This window comes from Molossus molossus, unplaced genomic scaffold (assembly GCF_014108415.1).
Source record: "Molossus molossus isolate mMolMol1 unplaced genomic scaffold, mMolMol1.p scaffold_m16_p_10, whole genome shotgun sequence".
Taxonomy (NCBI): domain Eukaryota; kingdom Metazoa; phylum Chordata; class Mammalia; order Chiroptera; family Molossidae; genus Molossus; species Molossus molossus.
Window position 1 is genome coordinate 4,356,567 of NW_023425345.1, and position 25,271 is coordinate 4,381,837.

A 25,271-nucleotide genomic window follows, 5' to 3' on the forward strand; every position below is an offset into this window, starting at 1 on the left:
GTGCCAACCAGCATTGTCTTCAGTGTCAGGATGCCAAGTCCTAGAGCAGGGGTCGTGGGCCTCCTGGAGAGGAGGGCCCTGGACACCTTCAGGCAGCTCTTCTACCTTTCCCCCACCCCAAAGGGCTCCAAAGGTCATGGAATTGTCTGATAGAGGACTTCAGAAGGGTCCCCTGTGGCTGGAGTGACAGTCTGCCTCCCCACGATGGGTTCTAGTGTGCCAGAGGAGAGGGTTCCTCGCCCTACCCACTTCCCTGGAGGCTGATTCTGGTCATTATCCAGCTTTCAGTGCTGAGGACCGGCTGGGCTACAGAACTGCCCGAGGCAGAGGTGGACCTGGTCTGAGCTGTAGGAAGCAGACCCTCCAGGTCAAGGCTGCAGGAGAGGAGGGCACTGTACTCCAAGCTCGCATTGACCCACCTGCCTCAGATGTGCTTGTTCCAAAGAAGGGGGCAACAGGTCTCCAGCCTCAAATTCTCCACGCCCTCCTCCCTCCAGCTGAGCCTGAATAACCCTGACGGGAGAGAGAGCTACACACCTGGATATCCTTAGATCCCTTCATCTAAGCACCTTAAGAAGCTGACTCAGCAGCTGGCAAGTTGCTTCTCAGAACAGGCTGACCAGACACTGAGCTCCAGGGTCCCTAACAAGGACACCTGCTGTTACGTAATCACCACAGGTTCCTGACCCCTCCCAGCTGTAGAGTGACAGCTGCCTCCTGAGTGACGATGGGAACAGGGCTTCTGCCACTTCTCTGCTTGGGGGTTTTCCAGTCTCTCATTACACTTATGCCAAACAGTGGGGTGTGTCCATGACTAACAGAGTGTTCACCCCTGAGATTCTGGTCTAATAGAGTAGGACTCAGGGTCTGTATTTTAACAGTAACCTGAACAAGTGTGGGGCAGGGGATTAGGTGGTGGGATCCAGGCGGAGGCTGGTGCAGGTTCTGAAGGAGGATGTGAAGGTCACCGTGAGGTAGGCAGGGAGGGGCATTGCGGCTGGCCGTGAGTCTCAGGACCTGGTGACTGATCTGGGAAAGGGAGGGACAGGGTCCAAGTGAGAAGACACTGAGTTTACAGAGTCACTGCAGGACTATAAAGACCTTGGAGGTGGTTTGCCCCAGTTGAGACACTGTGGTGACTCTAAAGCACCTGGAAGCATGTGTCTCAGGTTTAGTACAGCTGACAGATTTGGGGTGGGCTCCTTAAGCCACCCACACTCCCTGGTCCTCTGACTGGGTTGCCAAGGGACCAGGCAGAAGTGGAGCAGGACTGTTATGTGGAACCTCGCTGGGGCCCAGCTACAGGACAGCCCAGAGCTGGTTTAAGGAAAGGCTTAGCTCAAGTTCCCACAGGGCGGGTCCCCATCAGGTGACTTCCTCCAGCAGGGCTGGGGGTGGGGAGCCAACTTGGAAAGGTGGGTGGGACTATGGCCTTCAGTGTGTACCCATTTTGTTCCCACCTGTCTTTGCCTGGACTGGCTTTCTTAGGGTAGTCTCCTCCCTGCATCCACAACTTTCCCCATCTTTCAAAGCCCAGCTCAGGCACCCTGCCACCCAGGAGTCACTGCTCCTTCGAGGTTGCCCAGCCTGACAGCCCTAACTTGTGGGGATATCACTTTCCACACGCTGAACGCATTCTACCCTCCTGCCCCTGCCACGTGGTGCCTGGCAGAGGTGCTGGCACTAGAAAGCCACTGCAGGGACTTGTCTACAGCTGGACCTCCTCCTGGTCTCTGGACTTTACATCCTCTACCTCCTTGCCATCCCTACCTGTAATTCTAATTACTCTGCCAACATCAAGTTCAAACAAATCCCCTTCCCTGGTTTTCCCACCTCAGTAAATGGAAATCACGCTTCCACTTAAGTCATCACTTTGGTCTCCACTCACAATCTCCCATCCTAGCCCAGCTAGCTTGAGCACAATATATCCAGGCCCCCTCACCAGCATCCCCACCCACCCCAAGCCTCCAGCACCTGAGCTGACCCCAGCCCAATCCTCTCCTGGCGGAGGCCCATGCCCACCTACCACAGGATCCTGGAGGGAACCCTCTTCATATAGAAACCCTGTTCTGGAAGATCCCTAAGTCAAGCAGAGGACTCTCAAGTCCTATCAGGGTTTTAAGGCCCATGCCCCACGCCAGGCTCAATCCTGTCTCGGTTTCCAAGTTTGCCTCCCAGAAGGGACTTCAATTCCCACCTCAAGAAGCAAATCCTCACACCCCAGCACCCAACATCTATTCTCACATCACATCAGGTGTCTTTTTTTACTGGACACCCCTACCAGTGGGCAGGCAAACTTTTTATATATATACCTCACTACTGAATCCCCAGCACCCAGAAGTGTCCAGCGTAGCGTGAGCGCTCAATTTTAAGTATGGCAACCCCCCCTCCGCCCCCATTTAAGAATCTAGTTCCAGAAAAGTTGGCTGGGTTGAGACAAGAAACCAGACACAGCAGATGGCACAGTACTTTCACTACAAAATAATTTATTACAACACACAGCTCCAGCACAAGCCTCCTATGTACAAGCACACACTGACTACCCTAACTAGGGGGCCCTTTTCTTTCCCCTGGCCTTGCGGACCTCTTCTATTAGATCTTTCAAATACTGGATCTCCTTGGCCAAGGAATCTGCCTTCTCTTTCAGAGCCTCGTTTTTCTTTTCTAGCTCTTTACACTCGCCAGTGAGGGCCTCCTGCTCTGCCCTCTTCTTCTGGCGGTACCTAGTGGCTGCTGTCTTGTTTTGCTCCATTTTTTTCAGCCTTTTATCTACTTTCTCACCCTTTACTTTTGCTGCTACCACCTTCTCTACAGGAGGGTCGTAGGGTTTGGGGCCAGCAGAGCCACAGAGGGCACTTGGAGATAGCCGGTTCCCGTTTGGAGAGGCCCCAGAGTTAGAGGGACTATGCTGGGGAGAACCCGGATAGGACTCAGGGCTCATACAGACACCGCTATCATTGTCTGAGATGGCATCCTCCTCCTTTATGCACTGAGGGATTAGGGTAATATAAGCAGTGGAGTCTGATTTCCTATCTCCTTCAGAGATATCAACTTCACTGCCTAGCTCTAAACTGAAGGAATGATCTGGAGTAGAGGACGGGGCCCCTGGGGAAAGGGGAAGAGGTTGCAGGAAGGTGAAGGGGGCAACCTGGTCAGTTTTTGGTAAATTTTCTGGAAGATGGCCAATTGGGTTCACTGTCTGGGGGGGCTCCTTATTAATCTCCTGGTCTAAGGGGTCAAAGAGATCACACGTGTCATCCAACGTGGCCAAAAGCTCATCAGGCAAGGTTTCCAGGTCACCTAAACTTAACAGGGCATCAAAGTCAAACTCCTTGAGATCCATTTTCTCCACCATCCAATCTGTCCCGGAGAAGGCGTCCTCTGCAAAACATTTAAAAGAAATGAAGTAAATCCAGCCAGATGCACAAGTTGACAAAACTCTTATGACCAGACCTCACTGGCAAGTCGAGTATGGACACTCACCCTTGCCGTTGTCTGAGGCACTGACCAACCCATCCACAGCCAGCCATTCGGAGGAGCCCGCCTTAGCCTTGTCGCTGGAGAACCCATGAGGTTTGAAGTGCTTGGCCACCTCCAGATAGTCGTCTAAGAGACCTAGGCTTTCTTCAGCCCCCAAACCCGACTGGTCGAAGGGGGACACGAAGCCCCCCACCAACACCTCGCTGCTCAGGAAGCTCATCTCGGTCATGTTGTAGGGGTTTGCTGGAATCGAGGAAGGTGGGTACTTCGAGGGTGTCTTTGTCGGTTACAGCAATGCTGCTGCTGAATGCCGTGAAAAGCCTGAATGGGAATCAGAAACCAAGTCGCATTTACGATCAGCTGGCCTGAGAATTTCATCTTTTTGCTCCTGAGGCAGGACGGCCAAACTCTACTTGGCTGTAAAAAATTGGGGACACGTGGCCCCAGGGCCATTGTGCGGAATTCCCTGCTCCGGCGACACAAGATGGACGCCCTCGGAGCGCGGCCGTCCCCCAACCGGCCACAAGAGGAAGGCGCGCCACCCTCACGTCCATATACGGCCGCGCCGCCTGTGCCTCGCCCCCGCCCCGTGACTCACGCCGCGTCGGCCGCCGCCCTGCCCAGCGCCATCTTTGCTCCTGCCACGTTTCGCCGGGAGCCAGGCGGGACTCGGGCGGTCGGGGGGGGGCGGGGGCGCCACCGAGGGCTTCTCCCCCCGGGCCAGACCGCGCTCCTTCGACTCAGGAGCGCCGGCGTCTCAGGGTCACCCAAACAAGAGCCACGCGTCCCCAGCGCTCGTAAACCCGCTTCCCACTCCGCGCCGCCGCCCGTCCGCAGGCCGCGCCCAGACAGGTCGAAGCCCTCGCAGACCCGGGGGCGCTCGGCCCGAGCGGCCCGACCCCATACTTACGCCATGGCTTAAGCCGCTGGGGGTGCCGCTGCAGAGCCTGGTGCTGCTGCTGCCGCTGCAAAGGCCAACGCTGCCGCAGGCACTGCTGCCTCTAATGCGCCATGGCGGCCGGGGACCTGCGGGAGCGGAGGGAGGGCGGGCCACACTCGCGGAACTACATCGGCAGGCTGAAGGAGAAATGGCTGCGGCGGGCTCACCGCGGCTCCTTTATAAAATTCTGCCTCTACGATGACGCATCACGGGGGAAATCCTTCCGCTGCGGCCACGTGACCTTCGCCTCCCACCCATTTGTTTTCATCTGTTGACGCCCTACCATTTCCAACCAACGACTTTTTTTGTCCAGGGCGTAGGTCTGACGAGAAAATGAGTTACTTGAAAGACCTCGAGAAAGGAAAGACGCACTACTTTACAAGGCCGCTAAGATCAAAGGCTCACTGGCCGCCGCCGCTGGGGAGCGCGGAGGGATCCACCAGGCACAGCCCGCTTCCGGTGTTAGCTGGAGGGCGGGGAGCGAGAAGCGTTCCATCCCCAGAAAGGTTTTTATTGCGAAGTCCGAGGCCCTCTCATTATCGCGCGAGATGCCGGCGGAGAGCGCGCGTCTAGCTGATTGGCCAGACGTGGTGAGTCATATATATCTCGAGTTTTTATTGGCTCAGGATCCGAGGTGGGTGGGCTGTTCGATGAGATGGCCTAGGGTCCGCGAGGGGTGGGGAGGAGCAGCAGCTGCGCTGACCGCGTTCGCGCGTGCTCTGTCGTCTGCCCCCCCCTGGTGGCACCCCACTGCAATGGCTTCTGCACTCCGGCTTGTACCTGGCCGTGACCACTTCTAATCCAGAGTCCCAAATAGTGGCGTCAGGCGCTAGCCCCCGTGGTCACTAGTTGCTTGCTGTTAGTGTAACTCCAGCTAAGGACCACCAGATTGCGGCTGGACGATGAAACTAGGCAAAAGGAAATGTCATTTCATCACATGTAAGCCCTTAAACAGCCGAAAGGGAGACTGAGGACCTCAGGTGGACGATCACCTGATCCATGCCCACCTTCCATAAAAGGCCGGCTCTGTGTCCTTACGCTGAACTGGGTAAAGTTGAGCCGGGAAGATGCAGCATCTTACAGTCTAACCTATCATAGTTTACATATACATTCTGCTAAAATAAGTTTGCTAGTCTATTAAAATATGCAGCCTATCACAGGGGAACTTCTTTGGTTATACAGCTTCCATTTCTCTAAGAACAAGGAGAGAATTTATTCAACTGGGATCTCTCACTCTAGGGTCGTTTCAACTACCTACCAATTCTGTAACACCCAGACTTCCACTCCCTAGCGAGTCCTCCAAATGGCCCTGTGAAGAAAGGAACCCAGGCCCACACGCGGGGGCAGCGCCAGCAACTTGCTCTCTACTGGGGAACTGTTAAGAGTGCTGAGAAAGCTCTACACCATCCCTCAGCCTCAGTCAGGCCCTGTAGGGACAGAAACCTTGCGTTTTCTGCCTCCGTTCATTTCAGTGGGCCATACAAATATTGCCATCAGGGCTATACTGTAAAAACATTTGGGAAGCACCATCCTAGATACTACAGACCATTCATTGACTTCATTCATCTAGCTCAGTTTCTTATCTGAGGACTAATGGCTCAGATAAGGTGTCTTGCCCAAAGTCACATAGCTCCCAGTATAGGGGTTAGAGGCAGATTTTAGGGGCAAACCCAAAAGAATTCTGGCTCTTCCATTTATTAGCCAAGACGTTTTGGTTAAGTGACTTATTCTTGCTGAGCCTCAGTTTCCTCATCTGTAAAATGAGGCTAATGAGTAGTGTCCTTATCCTTAGAATAAAATACAGTCATATATGTAAAAAACCAAGTGCCTGGTACCTGATCCATGCTCAATTACTAATTACTATTAGAACTCAGGTCTCCTGACCCTGACCTCCCAGTACCCACCTCCCCAACTCCATTACATCATCCTGCTTCCTCAGAGTACTCCCTTATTTACTGAGATGAAACCAACAACTATAAAACTGGGATACGCAAAGCATACCAGATGCTGGGGTAAGTGTGGTTTTTCTTTCCCCTTGGGGAATCCCATGTATTGAGATACACAGAAGTTGTCTAGTCTTCGGTGCAAAAGTGGTAAGAATGCAAGCCACTACAGAAGTCTTTCAAAGGCATATCTAAGGACCCACAGGGCATGTCCTCCTTTTGCTGTATCGAGACACTTATCAGTGCCTCCTGAGGGATGACCATGCAGATGGTTGAGAATTAAAGTAACACTACCCCAGTTTTGACACTGCAGAGGTCATGGAAGAATGACTTCAGTAGCAGCTTGTCCCATCTATTCTATTATGGAGACAAAAATCAAGCACCTCAACATTCTAGCTGAAATGAACCAGAATCACTCCTGAGGGAAAATGTTTCATATCACACACAAAAGTCAGAGCTGTTGGAAAAGAGACTTTTATTTCTTCCCATGCTGTGGAAGGACATCACGTTCCCCAGCTTTATTTCCTCCTTTAAGGAGAAAAAGGACAGCAGTTTTCTGGGTCTCCGGGTTAAGCTGCTTCTATATGAAGCTAACCAAGACAGGACAGAAAGATTGGTGACTGATTCCAAATCTACCAGCCAAACATCAACTGCTACTGAAGGTCAGGCAAGTGATTGGAAGGCAAGTTGTGGACTTGACATGAGATCAAGAATTTAGACTACAGGGTGATCAAAATGAAAAGGTAAACAACACTGAATACATTTAACCCAAGAACCCACATCCCTGGTACTTTGGCCACTTAGAATCAGCAGTGTCTAAAAGGGCTACAGCCTCACAGGTCTAGTCCTAGGTGTCTCTTTGGCCTGGAACTTCAGCAGCACGGGCAGAGTTCTAACAAATCCTGTAACAACAGACATTCTCAGCCAGGGTCATAGTCTCAAGGAAGATGTACAACTGCAGAGGACTCTGGACACATGCAGGGATCCCTACTTACACAAACCCCTTGGGGCCTCTCTTGGGCCTTTTGATCCTGAGGCTGATTCCTCATCAAAACCATTTGTGCTCTCAACTTTAGTGGAGTGCAAGGGAGCAAGCTAAGCTAATCTGGAGTGTCAACCAGTGGACCACCAGGGGCTGAGACCCAGGAAGAAAGACTGTAGGCCTCAACACAGCTTTTCCAAACATGAGCTTTGATTATTTATTTGAAAAAAAGTCATAACCAAGTGTATAAAAAATACTGTTGTCCTGAACTCATTTTTAAAAAGGGGCAACAGGGAAAACCAAAATACATTTTGGAATTGATTAGCATTTCAAGATGATGAGTATATTTTTCAAGCATTAGGCTAACTGTGTAGTTTGCTAACCTAGATGGTGTAAAAAAAATTTCCAGATGGAGAACTAGGACCAGATGCTATTACTTCAGAAAGGTGGGAGTTATGAGTAGAAAGGCAGAATGGTGGGAAGGGCACCACATCTTTTCCCCAAAGATTAAAGGGGGTGGGGGGCAGAATGTTGCTTTATTCCACCCAAGAATCTCAAAGTACTTGACTGTCTTCTATGTTTTATGATGGTTTGCCAAGTCAGTCAACAAAACCACCAGGACCAGAGCTGGGAATTCCCACTGCTTCTAGTTCTGAAGATTTCTAAGAGATTCTTGCTTATGAAATGGCAAAGTTATGGTTTTCGGTTTTGTGAAGTATAGTTAAGAGGCAGAGGTGCCCTTAGAAAGATGCTCTTTAAAGGAGGAGATAAAATCAAATCACAATTACACTTGGCCTTGATAATTTGGGACTTGATCTTTAAAATCTTTTCTTTTTTGAGCTCTCCTTCCAAAGTTTTATATGGAATTTGGTTGGAGACACCAGCTTGGGAAAACTGTTTTAGAATACATTGGGGAAACCAAATCCTTTATCTCAATGAATAATAACCGATGCTGTGGCAACACTTTCTCAGCCCACCCCTATCCTGGATGCCATGCCAGGCTCTACCCATTACCCTCTACGCCACTCACCCAGAGCAGCACTCGGGCATGTAGATTTTTAACCTCCAATTTGATTCTGATGAACAGCCAGGCTGGAGAATCCCTCTCAGGGTTCTGGGGTTTATATTTTTCATTCTCTCCCAATACCTTCATACAAATGAAACAACTGAACCATATATATATATATATATATATGGCAGGAAGATTCTCCAAATATAGCAAAAGTTAACCCTAGTTCTCAACCTCTTAATCTATAACAGAAAGGGAACAGGAATCTCTAGCCTAAATTCAGAGGTTAGCTGAGGTTTCAATGCTATTTATAGAGCCAATTCATGTTGCTGTCATTGGGAAGGAATGAGACAGCTGCAGAGCTTCACCAGAATCTCACTGATTGGAGAGGTAGTATGAATGGAAAAAATAGCAACACTTGATGGGAGAACAAAATACTGGATGGGCAGATCAGAAACAGAATTATCAGGTTCTTGTCACAAACAGGAAAAAAGAAACAAAAAACAAGATGCACTGACACTGTGTATTAAACATTCCTCCCCACCCTTAGGAAACTTTTTAAATTGCAATAAATAGTGCAATTTTAGCAGCGGGAAACAAGGAGCATAGGAAGCCCCCACCTTCGTCTCATGTTTTATTGATGTGCACTCTTCCTAGGTAGCACCGATCTCCCCAGGTGCTGGGTGAGAGACAGGACTGGGGTGGGGGAGAGGGGGGAAGAGGTCTGAGCACGTTTGCTTGCCCTTTGGCCTCTGGAGGTGCCTGGAGAGTTCAGCAAACAGCCCTCTCACATTCCTACAGCAGACTGTTGGATCTGTTCTTGCTCTAAGACAATATCCTAGAAAGGCAGGGCCTGGTGGGGGAGAAGCATTGTCACTGAGCCCCAACTGGTGACTGCATCTTCCAGCTGACGTCCTGCCACCTGTCAGCCTCTCTACAGCCAAGGCTGTGTTCTTGAAGGCCTCATCCTAACTGGCAATGAGGCAGGAAGGGGGTGAACAAGAGCACTCACGCCAAGGCGCTGCCCTTGCAGCCCCTTCCCGCCTTTGTCTTGTCTGACCCCTGCACAGTGCCACTGGTCTGGACCAGCCACATGAGGCATAGACACTGGGCACACAGAACCTCTCCCAGGCCCCTTTACCACCTCTGGCTCCCCCACTCTGCACTGTCACTGATGGCCACTAAGAAACACAATCTCCAAATAACTTTGCATCCAGTGTATCTTGAACCCTCAGGACTCCTGTGTGGGTCAATAACAGTGTTCCCATAAGAGACTGTCTCAGCACTATGGATATGAGTTAGTCAGGAGGTCGGAGGAGTGGGCTTCTCTTCCAGGAGCCTGGGTCAAAGGCCAGTTCTTCCACTTTACCCCCAGAAACCCTAAATACAGTCTGAGCACTCTCTGCAGCGTTCCGCTTGGAAATATGCAATCATAACCTCAGTGACTTTCAACTAAAGGCAACATCTTGATTAGGCAAGTACACTCCAGGGAAAGGAGCAAAACAGAAGGCGCAAACAAGAGGAAAAACTAGAGAAAACACTGAAGAGAAACAGGCCAAAGGGCAAGGCAGGGCAGACAGGAGCAGAATACTGGGCCACATGCAGAACACCAAGTGTTTCAACAGCTCAGGCCAGTGCTCCACCTTCTCAATTCATTCCAGAAAAATTTGCCTGGAGAAGGGTGAGAGGAGGAGGGAGCACAGTGTTTGGTAACAAAAATAGAAAGGGTTGGGTTTGAGAAAATAGGAGATTAAGAGATGTCATTCTAATCAGCATGAAGTGACCAGGGCGATGAATAGCAAGACAGGAGGCACCTAGGGACCCTGTGAGGCACCAACTATACAGCCAAGTGTTTCTAACGGAGAATCCACGGCCTGAATGCCCAACGCCCATTTTGGCCTTCACCTTCCCTACGTCTGCAGCAGCACCTCTGGCTCAGACAATGAGCAATAGAGAGTGTATCCCAATTCGTCTATTTCTTCAGCGGTGAGCTCAGCAAATAAGTTCACCTTGGGGTTTAGGGCACTGGGCAGGACTCCGGCCTCTAGGTACCTGATGAGTCCCCTCAAGGCCTGCAGAAATCGATCGGCCAGCATATCTGGAGACCAGTCAGCCTCCTCCTGGGCCAAGTGGAGGATAACATTCGTGAGCTGGCTGGCAGTGAGGTGGCCCAGAGCTGGAGTGGACTTGCATATGGCCTTGAGGATCTTGAGGCAAAGAGATCGGCAGCCCGAGTCGGCCTGGTCCAAAGCCCGTAGGCGTGCTGTCTCAGCAGGACGCAGGCTCAGCCGCCAAAGGTTGTCATACTGGGCTAGTCGGTGTGGTCTGGCCACCAAGACAGTGTCACCAAGGGTCACTGATGGCAAGAAGTCAATGACAAGATGTTTGTCACGCTCATACTGAACTTCCAGAGTTAGGGCCTCTGGGGGTGGTGCTGGTCGGATCACATAGTCCAAGAGGGACCCTATGGCCGGCCAATTGATGGAGCCAGCCACTACCTTCTCAAATGTGTCTGCCACTGTCTTTGGGGAGAGGTAGCCCCCTACTACACAGCGGTCCCAGTAACTACTACCACGAGGAAAGTACTCTGGGTTCTCACGACGAACCAGGAAGAAGCCAGGGACATTCATGATAGTGTCCTCACCAGGAATACACGACCACAGGTTCTGCTCCAGCACAAGGGGCACAATGAGCTGGATGTGGTCAGCTGTCACCACCTGGTGGAGAAGAATTAAAAAGATTTTGAGGGACTTACTCTGTTCAAAATATCAGCTTCCTCAAACACAGGTCCCTCCATCTTGCATTCCCCCAACAATAAAGGAAACTAAGAATTCTTTCCTGTCAGCCTTTCAATTCAGATATAGACATAGTGAGGATTTAAGCCCAGGTCTGTCAGACACCAGAACCCGTGCTCATTCCCCATGCCAATCATCTTGGGGAATGAAGTACACAGGACATCCCCTAAGCCTGAAGACCCAATAAGAAAGAAAACTGGAAATGAGAGATAGGGAGAGGAATATGGGAAGGAGGAGGAGACCTCTTATAGTTTCCTAGAAAATGTGAGTATGACTAAAAAACAAGAAAGGGGTTTTAAAGACCAAAATAAATTCAATAAAATAAATAAATAAGATCTAAAAAACAAACAAACAAATAAAGATCCAAGATAGTGATCTCCAAATGCCCCCACTGTGCAGAATTCAGAAGCAGTAAGACTTCAGTCTTTCCAGCAAGCATGGGTCAATGATCTTTTGTACCAACAGCACTACTGAGAAGCATCTTGGTCAGTACCCAACCCTACCCTTCATGAGAACCACCTTGTTACCTGCAGGTCATCATAGAGGCTGCCACTCAGGTACATGTCCCGCAGTGGCATGTCAGGCAATTTGGCCCGCAGGAAGCCCCGGAGCTCAGCACATATGTCCACAGCAGCTTGCTTGGCCCGAGCCTGCTCGCCAGCAGGGATGGCGGCCCGGTTCCGGTAATAAGTAAGAAGTTTCTCCTGCAGGGACATGCGGAGTCGTGACTTCTTCAAGTCTACCTGGCCCTTCCTGGCCAATGGCTTGGTCTGGGGTGGGCAGAATGTATCTGCCAAGGTAAGAGAGAGAAGCATGTCAGCTCTTCCCAGGCTGCCTCGATCCCAGAAAGGGCTTGGCACAAAAGGCAAGCGCTAGCATGGTGCCTGGCACATAAGTGTTCAAGGAATGTCTGAGAGCCCACGGATAAGTCCCAGAAGGGGCAACAGGCTTTCTCACCTGTGTCGAAGGCAGAGGAATCTGTGGGCAGGGTCTGCAAGGAACGGCTCAGGCCTGTCTTCATGTCCTTGTTCAGCAATCGGGGGGAGCCCATCCAGTTGGGTTCTTCCCAGCTCCTTTTCCCTGAATGGCTCAGGCGGGTGGGGCTCGTAGGGGCACTGATTGCCCTATCGTACATCTGAAATGGCAGGAGAACCCCACACATGTACCTTCCTTCCTGTTTCCCTCCTCCCCAGCAGCTTTGCCCCAGTGAGTTCTAAACTACTAAACTACTATTTTTCAATACCTTTGTGGGTTTGTTTGGTTTTTTGTGGCATTTATCTTCAGATAGAGCAGGAGAGAAAGAGGGAGGAAGAGAGAGAAAGAAACATCAATGTGAGAGAGACACATTGACTGGTTGCCATCCACATGACCCCAGCCGGGGACGGGGATAAACTGCAACTGAGGTGCGTGACCTTAGTGGGAACTGAACCTGGGACTCTCTGGTTCATGGGCCGACGCTCTAACCGCTGAGCCAAACCGGCCAGGGCAATACTTTTGTGTTTTATTCTAGATTATGGAATACTTTTCTCCCTGTAGAAAATTTAGAAAATATGAAATGATATAAATAAGAAACAGATTTATCCGTAATGTCACAACCCAGAAATAAATATTAATATTTTGGTATATTTCTGGAAAAATTGATATATGTAACTAGGATCCTACTCTATATATACTTTTGAAACCTGATTTTTTCATTTATGATTTTTATCATTTACCCATATCAGTAAAAATGAACCAGTGTTCAACATTATGGTACATTTTCAGACTATACAACATTGTACCTTATGAATGTAATGCTGAACACTGATTAATTTATTTAACAAATACTTACTGAGTGACTACTGTGTGCCAAGCACTGTTCTAGGTACAAGACTAGATCACTAGTCCAGCCAGTGTGGCTCAGTGGTTGAGCATCGACCCATGCACCAAGAGGTCACCGGTTCAATTCCTGGTCAGGGTACATGCCCAGGTTGTAGGCCCCATCTCCAGTGGGGGGCATGCAGGAGGCGGCCAATCAGTGTTCTCTTTCATCGATGTTTCTCTCTCTCTCTCCCTCTCACTCTAAAATCCATAAAGGAAAAAAAGTAAAAGACTGGATCACTAAACCAAGAGACCCAAACCTTATCCTCATGGAGTTTTCAGTCTAGTAGAGGGACACAGGTAAAACATAAACAAGTTAAATACAACCCATGCAGAAAGCGATAAATGTGAAGAATAAAGTAGGAAAGGGAAACAGGAAGTGTGTATGTAGAGGGGGTATTGCTATTTTAAACAAGGTAGACAAGGAAGGATATTTTGGTTATTTACAATTTTTTTTACCTGCTGGAATACACTTCTTTATTTGTATCTGCAACAGTTTCTTTAGGCCAGAGACCTAGCAGTAGCCTTAACTGAATTCTCTCAAGGTCTCATCTAATAATGCCAAATGATCAAAGTTTCCTCCCTGAGCATCATCAAAGTCTTGGTCCAGGTCACCTCCACTCTGTAGAGGCAGCCTCCCACCTCTCCCACCCCTGGCTCAGGCTGCAGGCACTTACCCGCTTAACCGCCAGTGTAGCGATGCCCAGCATGGCTGCTCCACCCACCCCCAGCACCAGCCGGGCATTGGAGAGCACAAAATCAATGGCTGTGCCGATGCCATTGTCATCCTTCTTGCCTTTGCGCTCACCGGCGCCTGCCATTGCTCACCTGAGGATGAAGGCAGAACACAGCCATCACCACCTGGGACCTCAAGAACTGTCCCTCCTGTCTCCCCCATCAGGCCAGTCCCCAACCAGCTCAGGGTACTGTGAGTTCCAGTGAATCCTCCTGCCTCTAGCACTGCATGCTCTAGGGTCAAGAGGGAGATAGCAAGTCCTGTGATGTATTTGAATGTAAGAGGGGAACCTATCATGCTCACTGTAGGAAAACCTCTCCACTAGTCTACTGAAATTATACAAAGCATTAAGCTTACTTATTTTGGTCCTTTCTTGCATTAGAGTGAAGTACCCCACCACAGCCATCTCCCTTCCCTTGCCCAATGTTACAATGAAGATTGTGTTTTGATCCTTTGGCTACTGCTTCATGGAAGGTTAGATCTGAGAAGGTCTAATCTAATAGATTAGATGAGGCTCATCTTATCCCGTTGCATCACTTCACACATAGGAAGGTGACTTGTTAGAGGCCCCAGACAAAGGAAATGGCAGAGCCATCTCCAGAACTCAGGATTCCCAAATCCGACTGCAATGCTTTTTCAGTATCATATTTACCCTTGTCCACATCAAACTCTTCCTATTCTATTTACTTTCTGTAAAACAAAAAAACAAAAAACCCACAAAATGGCCCTGGCCGGTTTGGCTCAGCGGTTAGAGCATCGGCCTGCGGTCCGGAGAGACCCGGGTTCGGTTCCCGCTAAGGGCACGTACTTCGGTTGCAGCTTGTCCCCAGCCCTGGTTGGTCGTGTGGGTGGCAGCCACTCGATGTGTCCCTTTCACGTCGATGTTTCTCTCTCTCTCTCTTCCTCTCTCTCCCTCCCACTCTATCTGTACAAAAGATGGAAAAATGTCCTCGGGTGAGGATAAAAAAAAAAAAAAAAAACACCACAAAATGGCATGGACCAAACACCTGCACATAGGTACATGACTATAAGTCCCTATGTGAGAAAGGTTCAAAGAAGAAAATAACCCTCTGTGGACACTCCCACTTGACAAATGCTTTGTTTCCTGGGACAAGTGTGCAGGGGGCCTACAACGAGCTCAGTTGAGACTGGCACTGGGAGACTGAGCAGAAACACAAAGGATACTGTAGACTTGGCTGTTAACTGAAAAACAAAATAAACTCATCTGCTCAATTGCACTTGAAAAATGAACTAAAAATGTGGACACCTAAAAGGAGTTCTTAGGCACAGTACTGAAGAGGCTGGCCTCCTGGACACAGCTCAAGCGAGGCCAGCACACACTTGCTCCTTGGCAACAATGGAATCATCCTGAAGTTCTTCTAGTCCCCAAATAAGCCCTTTTCCCATGGAGTTAGAACCCTGGGCCCGACCCAGATAAAGGATGGCAAAGTGCTTCAGGCCTGAATGCTGCTCCTAATACCACTCCTCTCTCCTAGCTCCTGTATCCTGTACACCAGGAATTATGTAGGGGAAAACACTACTGTATACCATTCAGGATCCCAATATACCCAAAATGGGAGGATAGAGAAACATAAGGCCCTGGTGTATCTTCCAGTGTAAAGTGACATTCTTTCTTATACCATGTTACAACTGGGATTGCCAATTTCACAGTTCATGTGCGCTGCCTATACCTCTGCGCACCCCCAAAAAGAAAAGAAACCTTTCTGACTCTTATTCCAGCAATTGAGTTAACAGTCACTGTCAAGCCCCAAAATATTTTTCCCTAACTAGAGTTCACAACCTTGATGGCACTTTTCTCCACCTTTTATAGTCAATAGAAGCTTCAGGTTAGGGACATATGAGACCACTTGGCCAAATGAAATATATTGCCACTTCAAATGCACAGAGCAAGCAAAGCCAAGGAGAAGAGTTCAACTTTATATTTACAGGTGGGGTCAGGCAAGAATGCTAGTCAGCCTCTCTCCAGTGGCCACTGAGACAGAGTTGGGACATATAAACTCAACCGAGCAAAGTAACCCAGTCAGGACTATGTTGAATGTTACATGGTTCCCACACGTAACAACGACCAGTTTCATTTTTTTAAAACAAAAGAACCTTTACTGCTATATTTACAATAGGGAGAACCCCTGGATGCAGACACTTTAAGGGATCCCGATGTGATGCAGCAGACCAGAAGGGCACGTCCTCCCGCTGAGCAGAAGCCAGAAGGAGCCTCCCTGGGTCATTTCGTCCTTGGCCCATCTGATGATGACTGGTAAGAGCAAGACGGTGTTGTGGCAGAGTAGAAAAGAGCCTGAGTTTTCAAGTCAGAAATGCTGAGACCAAGTACTTGCCTTTGAGCCCTGACTTATTAGCTGGGTGACCTCAAATGAGTTAACCCCTCAACTATGAAAAGGGGATAATGATGCCTGTGTGGCCTAAATCATAGGGTGGTAGTAAGGAAAAAGCATCTACTAAAATACTGTATGTGAACACTTTACAAACAGTAAAAGTACTCCAAAAATGTGGGTTTATCATTAAGTCTTTTAAGATTACCACTTACAGGACAAAAGATCAACTTCCAGAAGGCAGTGAGCAATCCAGACTGTCCTCTGAGTTATATCTGACCTTCTGAGACAGAGCCAGGAATGGTCTCTAAAATTCATACTGATGCTGTCCTGGGCTTGAGATCAAAACTGTTGAAGGTGAGCAGGCTTATGGAAAAGCTTTCCGATAAACCACAGAACTTATATGCATGTACGCATAACCAATGGAGGACTTGGACAACAAAGCCAGGGACGGGGTTGGGGGCATGGGGAGGAGGGTGTCAATGGGGGAAAAAAGGAGAAATATCTGTAACAAAAATAAATTAATAAAAAAAAAGAAATGGTCACACAAAAACAAAATAATAAAAAAGGCTTTCCTACCCTAGTGCAGTATGCTCCTCTCATCCAATATCTGGGTGACCTGAAAAAGGAGACAGCATCCACAAGCTCCAACAGGGAGACATACGCTCTCATTTTAAAACTTAACTTGTTCCATGCCCTGGCTGACGTAGCTCAATGGTGAGAACATCGGCCCTTGCAGTGAAGGATAGTGTGTTCGATTCCCAGTCAAGGGCACATACCTGGGTTGCAGTTTCAATCCCTGGCCCTCGAATGGGGCACATGTGGGAGGCAACCAATCAATGTGTCTCTCTCTCACATCAATGCCCCTTCCTCTCTCTAAAATTCAATGGAATGCCCTGGCCGGGTAGCTCAGATGGTTAGAGCATCACCCCAATACGCCAAGGTTGCAGGTTCAATCCCCAGTCAGGGCACATACAAGAATCAACCAATGAATGCATAAATAAGTGGAACAACAAATGGATGTTTCTCTCTTGCATGCTCTCTCAAATCAATAAGTTAAAAAAAAATTTTTTTAATAAAAATCAATGGAAAAAATATCCTCAGGTGAGAATTAACAAACAAACAAACAAAATTAACAAACAAAAATATATGTTCCAGTTGAAAGAGCTTAAGAGCTTCTCCACTGTACATCCTCCAGTCAGTTTCTGCTGCACTAGCCTGGAGCCTCCTAGGAGACAGAAACTCCACCTGGCAAGAAGAGAGGGGCCTGGCTCCTCGGTACAATATAAAAGGAGCACTGGCCCTGGCCGGTTTGGCTCAGCAGTTGGAGTGTTGGCCTGCGGTCCAGAGAGACCCGGGCTTGGTTCCTACTAAGGGCATGTGCCTTGGTTGCAGTTTGCCCCTGGCCCTGGTTAGGGTCATGTAGGTGGCGCTCAGTTGATGTGTCTCTCTCACATTGATGTTTATCTCTCCCTCTCTCCCTCTTGCTCTATCTGAAGATGACTGCAAAAGTGTCCACAGGTGAGTATTAAAAAAAAAAAAAAAGGAGCACGGTTGTTTAATGGGGTCAAGAGTTTCAGTTTTGCTAGATAAAAAAGTTCTGGAGATGTTACACCACAGTGTGAATATTTTCTTTTTGGCTATTTTTAAAATATAACATTTATTGCTTAGATGATTTGATATAGAACAGCTTTTGTGCCCGGCCGGTGTGGCTCAGTGGTTGAGCATTGACCCATGCACCAAAAGGTCGCCAGTTCAATTCTCAGTCAGGGCACATGCCCAGGTTGTGGGCCCAATCCCCAGTGGGGGGCGTGCAGGAGGTGGCCAATCGATGTTCTCTCTTATCGATGTTTCTATCACTCTCTTCTCCCTTTCTCTCTAAAATCAATCAATCAGAGAACTTCTGGTCAAGATGGCGGGTAGGTAAACGCGGTATCGCGTCCTCCCACAACCACATCAAAGTTACGACTAAACGACAGAACAACCATCATTCAAAACCGCCTGAAATCAAGCTGAATGGCAGTCCTACAACTACGGAATTAAAGCAGCAGCCACATCCAGACTGGTAGGAGGGGCGGAGGCGCGAGGCGCTGGTCCCACACCCATGTGTGGAGGATAAAAATCAGGAGGACACCTCGGCTGGGAAGGTCCTCCCTGAGGACTGAGGGGTCCCCGTCCCACACCAGGTGCCCCCTCAGGGTTCCAGTGCCAGGAAGAGAAGTCCCCATAACTTCTGGCTGGAAAAACCAGTGGGAACTGAGGCTCAGGGAGGCTGAAGCGGCTGGAGCCCCAGGCAGCTCCTTAAAGGGCCCGCGCACAGACTTATCGGACTCTCTCCCTCTAAGCTTGGAGGGGAGGCAGCTAGAGGGGCACCAGAGATATACACGGAAGAACTGAGCTGTTTAGCACTGGAGCGAGGGCTGGAGAGGGGGCTTTCTCCAGGACAAACGTGCTGTAAGAGGCCTTTGTTCCTTTGGTGAGCCCTTCCCGGGGCGGCAGACAGCAGCCATACCTGGGACTCCAGCAACCTGGCTCACACTAGTTGCCCCGCCCTGGTGATTCCCTGAGGCCCTGCCCTGCCCCACCCAACTTTCAAGCCCACCCAAGCTGTTGCCACTTGCTTAACCACAGGATTGGCCTGTCTTGGATCCTGCTTCAGGTTTTCCTAAATTCTTTCAAACGAGCAGCATCTGGTCTCAGCGAGCCCCATACCTCTCATTAAGTAATACACAGAAACAAACACAGGGAGGCAGCCAAAATGAGGAGACAAAGAAACAGATCCCAAATGAAAGAACTTAGCGAAAAGGAGATAAGCAACCTAACGGATACTGAGTTCAAAATACTGCTTATAAGGATGCTCAATGAACTTAGTGAGAACCTCAGTGAACTTAGGGAGGGCCTCAAGAGCATAAAAAAGGACCAGTTAGAAATCATGGACACACAGTTAGAATTGAAGGAGGCATTAACTGAAATAAAGAATAATTTACACAGCTTCAATAATAGAGTATGTAAATCCAAGGAGCAAACCATCGATTTGGAATATAAGGAAGCAAAAAATGCCCAATCAGAACAGCAAAAAGAAAAAAGAATCCAAAAAAATGAGGATAGTGTAAGGAGCCTCTGGGACAACTTCAAGCGTGCCAACATTCGCGTCTTGGGGGTGCCAGAAGGAGAAGAGCGAGAACAAGAAATAGAAAACCTGTTTGAAACAATAATGGCAGAACACTTTCCTAACTTGGAGAAGGAAACAGACATACAAGTCCAGGAAGCACAGAGAGTCCCAAACAAGATGAACCCCAAGAGGCCCACACCAAGACACATCATCAAAATGCAAAAGGTTCAAGACAAAGAGAGAATCTTAAAAGCAGCAAGAGAAAGTTCCTACCTACAAGGGAGTTCCCATTAAGCTGTCAGCTGATTTCTCAAAAGAAACTTTGCAGGCCAGAAGGGAGTGGCAAGAAATATTCAGAGTGATGAAAAGCAAGAACCTACAACCAAGATTACTCTATCCTGCAAAGCTGTCATTTAGAATCGATGGACATATAAAAACTTTCCTAGCCAAGAAAAAGTTAAAGGAGTTCATCACCACCAAACCGTTATTATATAAAATGATGAAGGGTCTTTTTGAAGAAAAAGATAAAATATATGAACAAACAAAATGGCAATGAATACAAATCTATCAACAATGGAATCTACAAACATAGTGAACAGGTAGAACAGAAACATTCTCATAGATACAGAGAACATTTTGTTGGTTGCCAGTTGGGAGGGGGGTTAGGGGGAATGGGTGAAAAAGGTGAAGGGATTAATAAATACAAATTCAATGCTAGACTGACAAACCTCAAAGGGAAAGGGGTTGGGGGGTGGGAAGAAATAAACCAAAGAACTTATATGCATAACCAATGGACACAGACAATAGTGTGGGAAAAGGTGGGAGGGGGGCAGGAGTGGGGAGGAGGGGGTCAATGGGGGAAAAATGTGGAACATCTGTAATACATTTTACATCCAACAATAAAGATTTAAAAAATAAAATAAAATCAATCATTGATTATCAAAAAATTTTTAAAAATTAAAAAAAAAAAAAAAAAAAAAGAACAGCCTTTTTTCTCATTTTGAGTTTGGAAGTACTATACAACTCAATACAAAAAGAAACAAAAAGTACCAAAACCAAATTTGTGGTTTTGTTCGAGTAGCATAAACAATGTGAATATTCTTAACACTACTGAACTGCACACTAAAAAATGGTTAAAATGTTTAAAAGTAGGAACACTGACCTGGTGGGCAGGGCTGGGGATGGAGAATCTGAGTGCTGCCAATATTTCAGGCAAGTTTTATAACCTGTCTCCCTAGATAGAGAAATGGGAACAGAAATACTCATCACCCCAGTGGAGGCCCTGCAGCTTCCTAAGGTGGTAACACAGAACTATGAATATTCTAACTTCTTTTACTTGAAAGTTCATACAATTTAAACATATCTGGCTTGAGTACACATGAGACCAGCTAACATGCTGAGTGTGTACCATGTGCTGGACATTTTCACATATTAATTCCCTTAATCCTCACATCAACCCTATGAGGTCAATCATATTGTTATCTCTGCTTTTCATAGGTTAAGTAACAGGCCCAGGGTCACCATGGCTAAATTGTACCAAGATTTGAACCTAGAGCTCATGATGCAGTTTACGGGGTCTCGGTAGCTTGCTCACATCCTCTCTATTAACCACTAGACCACAAGCTTCTGGGGGGCATTTTGGCTCATTCACTGCTAATACCCAGGGCCATCAGTGTTTGACACACAGTACTTGTTGAACAAATGAGCTATTAACCCTGTGGCTTTTTCTTTTTCTGAGGAGGGGCTGGTGGCAACCTGTAATCCAACTCACAGTTAAAATAGATTGGGAGCACAAAGACTAACTCTATTTCATTCCAGACCCACCACCCTTCCCTGTGCAGGCAGGCCCCATGACATCAACCCACCCTGGCCCTACACTGCGAAAGACTGGTCTGCCAATCAACCCAAGTGGCTGAGAATCAAAAGCCATTCCATAAAGCTCCTCCTCCTGCTTTCCCTCTATAAGTTGAAAACAGTACCCTCTACCCAGCTGGCAAGCCTTACACCTCAGTTAGCCTTCACTCTTCTTTCTCCTCCTCTTTCCTCAGCCAACTGGTCACCAAGTCCTGCTGCTGTACATGTATTTATGTGCGAACACCCCACCACCTCAGTCCCTCAATCTCATCTGGCCATATTCGCTGCCTCTACAATCTCACCGATTCATTCTCCAGGCTGCCACTGCCACAATCCCTCTGCCACGACATTCCACTGCTTTCAACGCTCTGATGGTCTCCCTACTATCAGATGTCACAATCTCCTCAACAGGGGATTCAGTGTCCTTCTGGACCTGGCTCAGCCTCAACTCCAGCCACCTGCCTTACAGGTACACCATTCTAGCCATGCCAGACTCAGGTTTCCAGACTAAAAAGTACAGCTTCCACCTCCACATTTGCTTATTCTTGCCGATCTACTCACTGACCTATTTCTCATTTGAGGCAGACCTCAAACGTCCTCTTTCCTACATCTACCTGTGATTCCCCCTACCACCACCTCCCCAAGGCAGATATGTTCTCATCTTTGTCTCTAAGCTCTGCACCTAACCCTCTACTACAGAGCTGCTCGTGCTGGCATTATGTCCTGGTGATCTCCACATTCGACTTGAGTCTAATTAGAGTCCCTTGATGGACGTATCATTTGTTTCTAACCCAGAGCCTATCAGAATGCCAGCACCACAAAGGCCCACTGGGAAAGTCACTGAATTAAATATAACCATTAGTTTATAGTTAGGGACTTCTTAATAACACTGGTATTGGGAGGAAAGAGCTAATACCACTTGCCAAGAAATTCTAAGTGCTGTGTGTGCACTGTCTCATTTAATTCTCATAACCTGAAGGGGTAGGTACTGTGATGTCCCTTTTACAAGTGAGGAAATGGAGGCTTGGAAAGGTTTAGTGATTTGCCCTAAATCCCACAGCTGTTAGCAGCAATGCCAGGATGTGAAGCAATGCTATCCTCTGACGTCTGTACACTCTGTTTGCTTTATATTACAGACTTGTAATGGAATATAGTTATGTTTTGGGGAGTGTGATCAGGCCCACAAGATAACTGAATGCAGTGAAAACTAAGCCAGCCTGGAACTGAACTCTAATAGTTCTAACCAATGTCTTTTCTAACATTTTCACATGTAAATTGTTCTACTTGAAATAAAATGGTGATAACAAACCTATTCTTGTAGGACTTGAAACTCAGGGCCTATTTTTTCTCAATAAGAGAATTTACTTCTGTTAACATGTCTGTAGTTTCTCCATTGATTTCTATAATGATTAAAGGACTTTCGTCACTGAGCGAAAAGGGTCTCCCTTTCCTGGTCCCCTACCTCAGAAAAAAAATGAAACTACAGAAACAAGGGTCTACCCACCTGAAGCTTCTTACTGCATCTGTGAGGTGGGGGTGGGAGAGAGCAGGAGTATCTACAGAAGGCACCTTTGCCCTCTTTCCCTTGGAATTAGGGTGGGAGAGGAAGGAAGAGGATCCTAAATAATCCCCCCCAATTTGCTGTGGAGGAAGACCAGGCCCTTTTCCAGCTGCCTCTCCCGGGCCTCAGGGTCCTCTAGCTTCTGATTTTTCCGGAACTCACGGCGGATGGAGGCAAGATAGAAGTCCCGATCAGTGTAGCGAAGCTCTCGGCCCTGGCGCAGCAGAGCCCGGTAGAGACTCAACACCGCCTCTCTGCTCCATGGGGCCATGGGGGACTGGCAGCAGCTGGGCGTCAAGCTATAGCAAAGGGAAAAAAACAGAAGCCTAGAATCAGAACTGATAAGAGATGGGCCTATAGAGATTATTTAAAATTCAAGAATTCTTAATCTAGGTCTAGGAGACCCCCAAGGCCACTACAACTTAATATAACTTAGTGGCAGAGCTAAGACTAGACCCCAGCCTCTCTATCCCCGCTTCTGGGAAAGTATAGTTTCTGCTGAAAGGCCAGGACTCGGAAGCTGAACTGCCTGGGCTTGAATCCTGGCTCTGCCACTTACCACAGGACTTGGGGCAATGTACTTAACCCCTCTACACATCAGCTTTCTCACTTGTCAAATGGAAATGATACTAACAGTACCTACTCCAGTTTTGAGAACTGTGTGAGCTAATACATGTAAAGCACCTGTAATAGAATTTCACCACAGGGGTGGTCCAGACTTGTTGAATGACTCTCAGCCATACTTAAATCCTGACACCACCACTAATGAGCTCATCACTTTGGGCAAGTTTCTTAACCCCTCTGTGCTTACCTGTTTCTCATCTGTAAAACGAGAACGAAAACTGTATTCTGCCCATATGGCTGGTATAAGGACAAAATGAGTTAGTGTATGTGAACGTGTTTAGAACAGCACTTGGGACATAACTATCACTAGTGCCACAGCTTGGTTAGTAAGTGCCTAATAAATATTAGATTTAGTTCCACATAAACTGCCACCATCTTTCGGTAACAATAAACCCTTTCACAAGTAGAGTGTTACCTCGGTAAAGTGCTTTGTCATCTGTTATCATATTTAAGGAGCCTATGAGGTGGTCAGGGCTCATAACAATAGTGAACACTTACTGTTTACTACATACCACGCCTGCCTGCTCTAAGCATGTCCCACATCTCACTGTCAACCATCCCAGTGTCATCATTATCCCCATTTTAAGTGGAGGCGACTGAAGCTCCCAGAGGGAGGGAACTTGCCGAGGGAACACGACTGGAGGGTGGCTGCACCCTGACGCCGATTCCGGCCGCTGCAAGGGCAGTTCCTCTCGCTGGGGCCTTGCATGTATGTAAACAGCACTTCTGGATGCTCGTACTTTCCCAGCACCGCGCCTGGCACGTACCAGGAGCTCAAAACTAAGCTGAATGAAAAAGGGAATCCTCACGACGTCCCTATGTGGAAGGAATGTTCACTCCCGTTTCAGAAATAAAGTAATGAGACTGAGTGGGGGAGATATCTGGTAAACAGATCTAGACTTTGGGCCCAAAGTCGGTGGCCATCAGCCTCGGGCCTTGCTACCTTCCTGCGCGAGCTTGAGCAAGCCACTGTCCCCGTCCCATTTCCTCCACTGGAGAACTCCCCTCGGCCCCAAGGGCCTCCCGGGGTGGGAGATGAACCCAGAAAATCAACAGGAAAAGTGCTTTATGAGGTGGGAGGCGACTGTCACGTAGGGGCTGTTAGTACGGGGTCTCTCGACGAGTGAGCAGCTGAGTCCCGGCAGGTCCCCAGTTCCTCTGCCCATCCTGGGGGGCACCGGTCCAAGTCGGGGTGGGAGACCTAGAGGCTGGGGCAGGCCGGCTCGGGGCGCCGGAGCGGCTTCGCGGAGAATGCCCGGGGTGGCTGGGACGAGACCCCGGCGTCCAGGCCCGTAGCCCCGGGCCGGATGGGGAGCACCGGCCACCGGTCGGAGAGGAGGCTCGGCGAGCCCCGGCCCCCGGCCCTCACTGCTCCCCTCACTCACCCGCGGACCGCGCGCGCTACCACTCCTCGGGATTCGCCTCTAGCCTGGTACCTCTCCCCGGGTCACCCAGCAACATGGCCCCTTCACTTCCGGGACACGACCTTGTGCGCGGAGCTGAGGGGAGGGACTACAGGGAGTACGGAGGCGGGCGGGGGCGGGCGGACTTCCGGTCTTCCTAGCTCCAGCCTCTCTCGGGGCGGGGCCAGGAGCTTCGTCTGGCCGCGCCCCTTGGTCGGGCCTGCCCACAGTCCTGAGCCCCGCCTTCTGCGTGACGTCGACAGGGACAGGTCTGCTGAGGACGCTCAGGCCCCGCCCCCCGGAGGGAGCGGCGGATGCCAGCCCCAAAGAGGAAAGCGCTAGGGGGCGTCGGGCCGAACCTTAGCCCCTTCTGGACCAGGACCACGGAGGTACTTGCGGGAATTCTAACATAATCTTCCCCAGCATAGCTTTCAAAGCTCTTCCAAGCCCATTTTCTCAGATCGATTTCTTTATTCCTTCGTGCTGTTCCAGATTCCCAGGCCCCTTGGCTCCTGGCACACTACTGCCCTGCAAGGTCCACCTCAAACGTCCCCTCCGGGCATTTCCAGCCTCTTCCCTGCCCCTCATCCAACACACTTAGGTGCCTCCTTTGGGCCCTGCCGA

At 48.8% G+C, this 25,271-nt stretch overlaps 2 protein-coding genes across 4 annotated transcripts; both read right to left on the reverse strand.

Annotated features, from left to right (window-relative positions):
• Window positions 1–2,466: 2,466 nt before the first annotated feature.
• ATF4 (activating transcription factor 4) lies at window positions 2,467–4,566 on the reverse strand. The gene is made up of 3 exons (XM_036251238.1): window positions 4,391–4,566; window positions 3,484–3,801; window positions 2,467–3,381 (listed from the first exon to the last, which is right to left on the reverse strand). The coding sequence occupies exons 2-3, from the start codon at window positions 3,707–3,709 to the stop codon at window positions 2,549–2,551; spliced, it is 1,059 nt and encodes a 352-aa protein (XP_036107131.1). The 5' UTR covers window positions 3,710–3,801; window positions 4,391–4,566; the 3' UTR covers window positions 2,467–2,548.
• Window positions 4,567–6,821: 2,255 nt separating this feature from the next.
• Window positions 6,822–24,730, reverse strand: MIEF1 (mitochondrial elongation factor 1). Of its 3 annotated transcripts, none has more exons than XM_036251236.1 (6): window positions 24,630–24,730; window positions 22,783–22,919; window positions 13,687–13,837; window positions 12,107–12,284; window positions 11,677–11,939; window positions 6,822–11,071 (listed from the first exon to the last, which is right to left on the reverse strand). In XM_036251236.1, exons 3-6 carry the CDS (start codon window positions 13,828–13,830, stop codon window positions 10,265–10,267), a joined length of 1,392 nt encoding a protein of 463 aa, XP_036107129.1. In that variant the 5' UTR covers window positions 13,831–13,837; window positions 22,783–22,919; window positions 24,630–24,730; the 3' UTR covers window positions 6,822–10,264. The 3 variants fall into 3 exon arrangements, with proteins under 3 accessions (XP_036107129.1, XP_036107128.1, XP_036107130.1); XM_036251235.1 differs by having other exon boundaries at window positions 22,564–22,919; XM_036251237.1 differs by lacking the exon at window positions 13,687–13,837 and having other exon boundaries at window positions 22,564–22,919.
• Between the last annotated feature and the right edge of the window lie 541 nt (window positions 24,731–25,271).

Coding starts and splice junctions, on each gene's coding strand:
- ATF4 (XM_036251238.1), bottom strand. CDS start 3,709: ATGACCGAGATGAGCTTCCTGAGCAGCGAGGTGTTGGTGGGGGGCTTC. Junction 3,382..3,483: donor TGCCTCAGACAACGGCAAGG/GTGAGTGTCCAT, acceptor AATGTTTTGCAG/AGGACGCCTTCTCCGGGACA.
- MIEF1 (XM_036251236.1), bottom strand. CDS start 13,830: ATGGCAGGCGCCGGTGAGCGCAAAGGCAAGAAGGATGACAATGGCATC. Junction 11,940..12,106: donor TTCCTCTGCCTTCGACACAG/GTGAGAAAGCCT, acceptor TTACCTTGGCAG/ATACATTCTGCCCACCCCAG. Junction 11,072..11,676: donor GCCTCTATGATGACCTGCAG/GTAACAAGGTGG, acceptor CTTCTCCACCAG/GTGGTGACAGCTGACCACAT.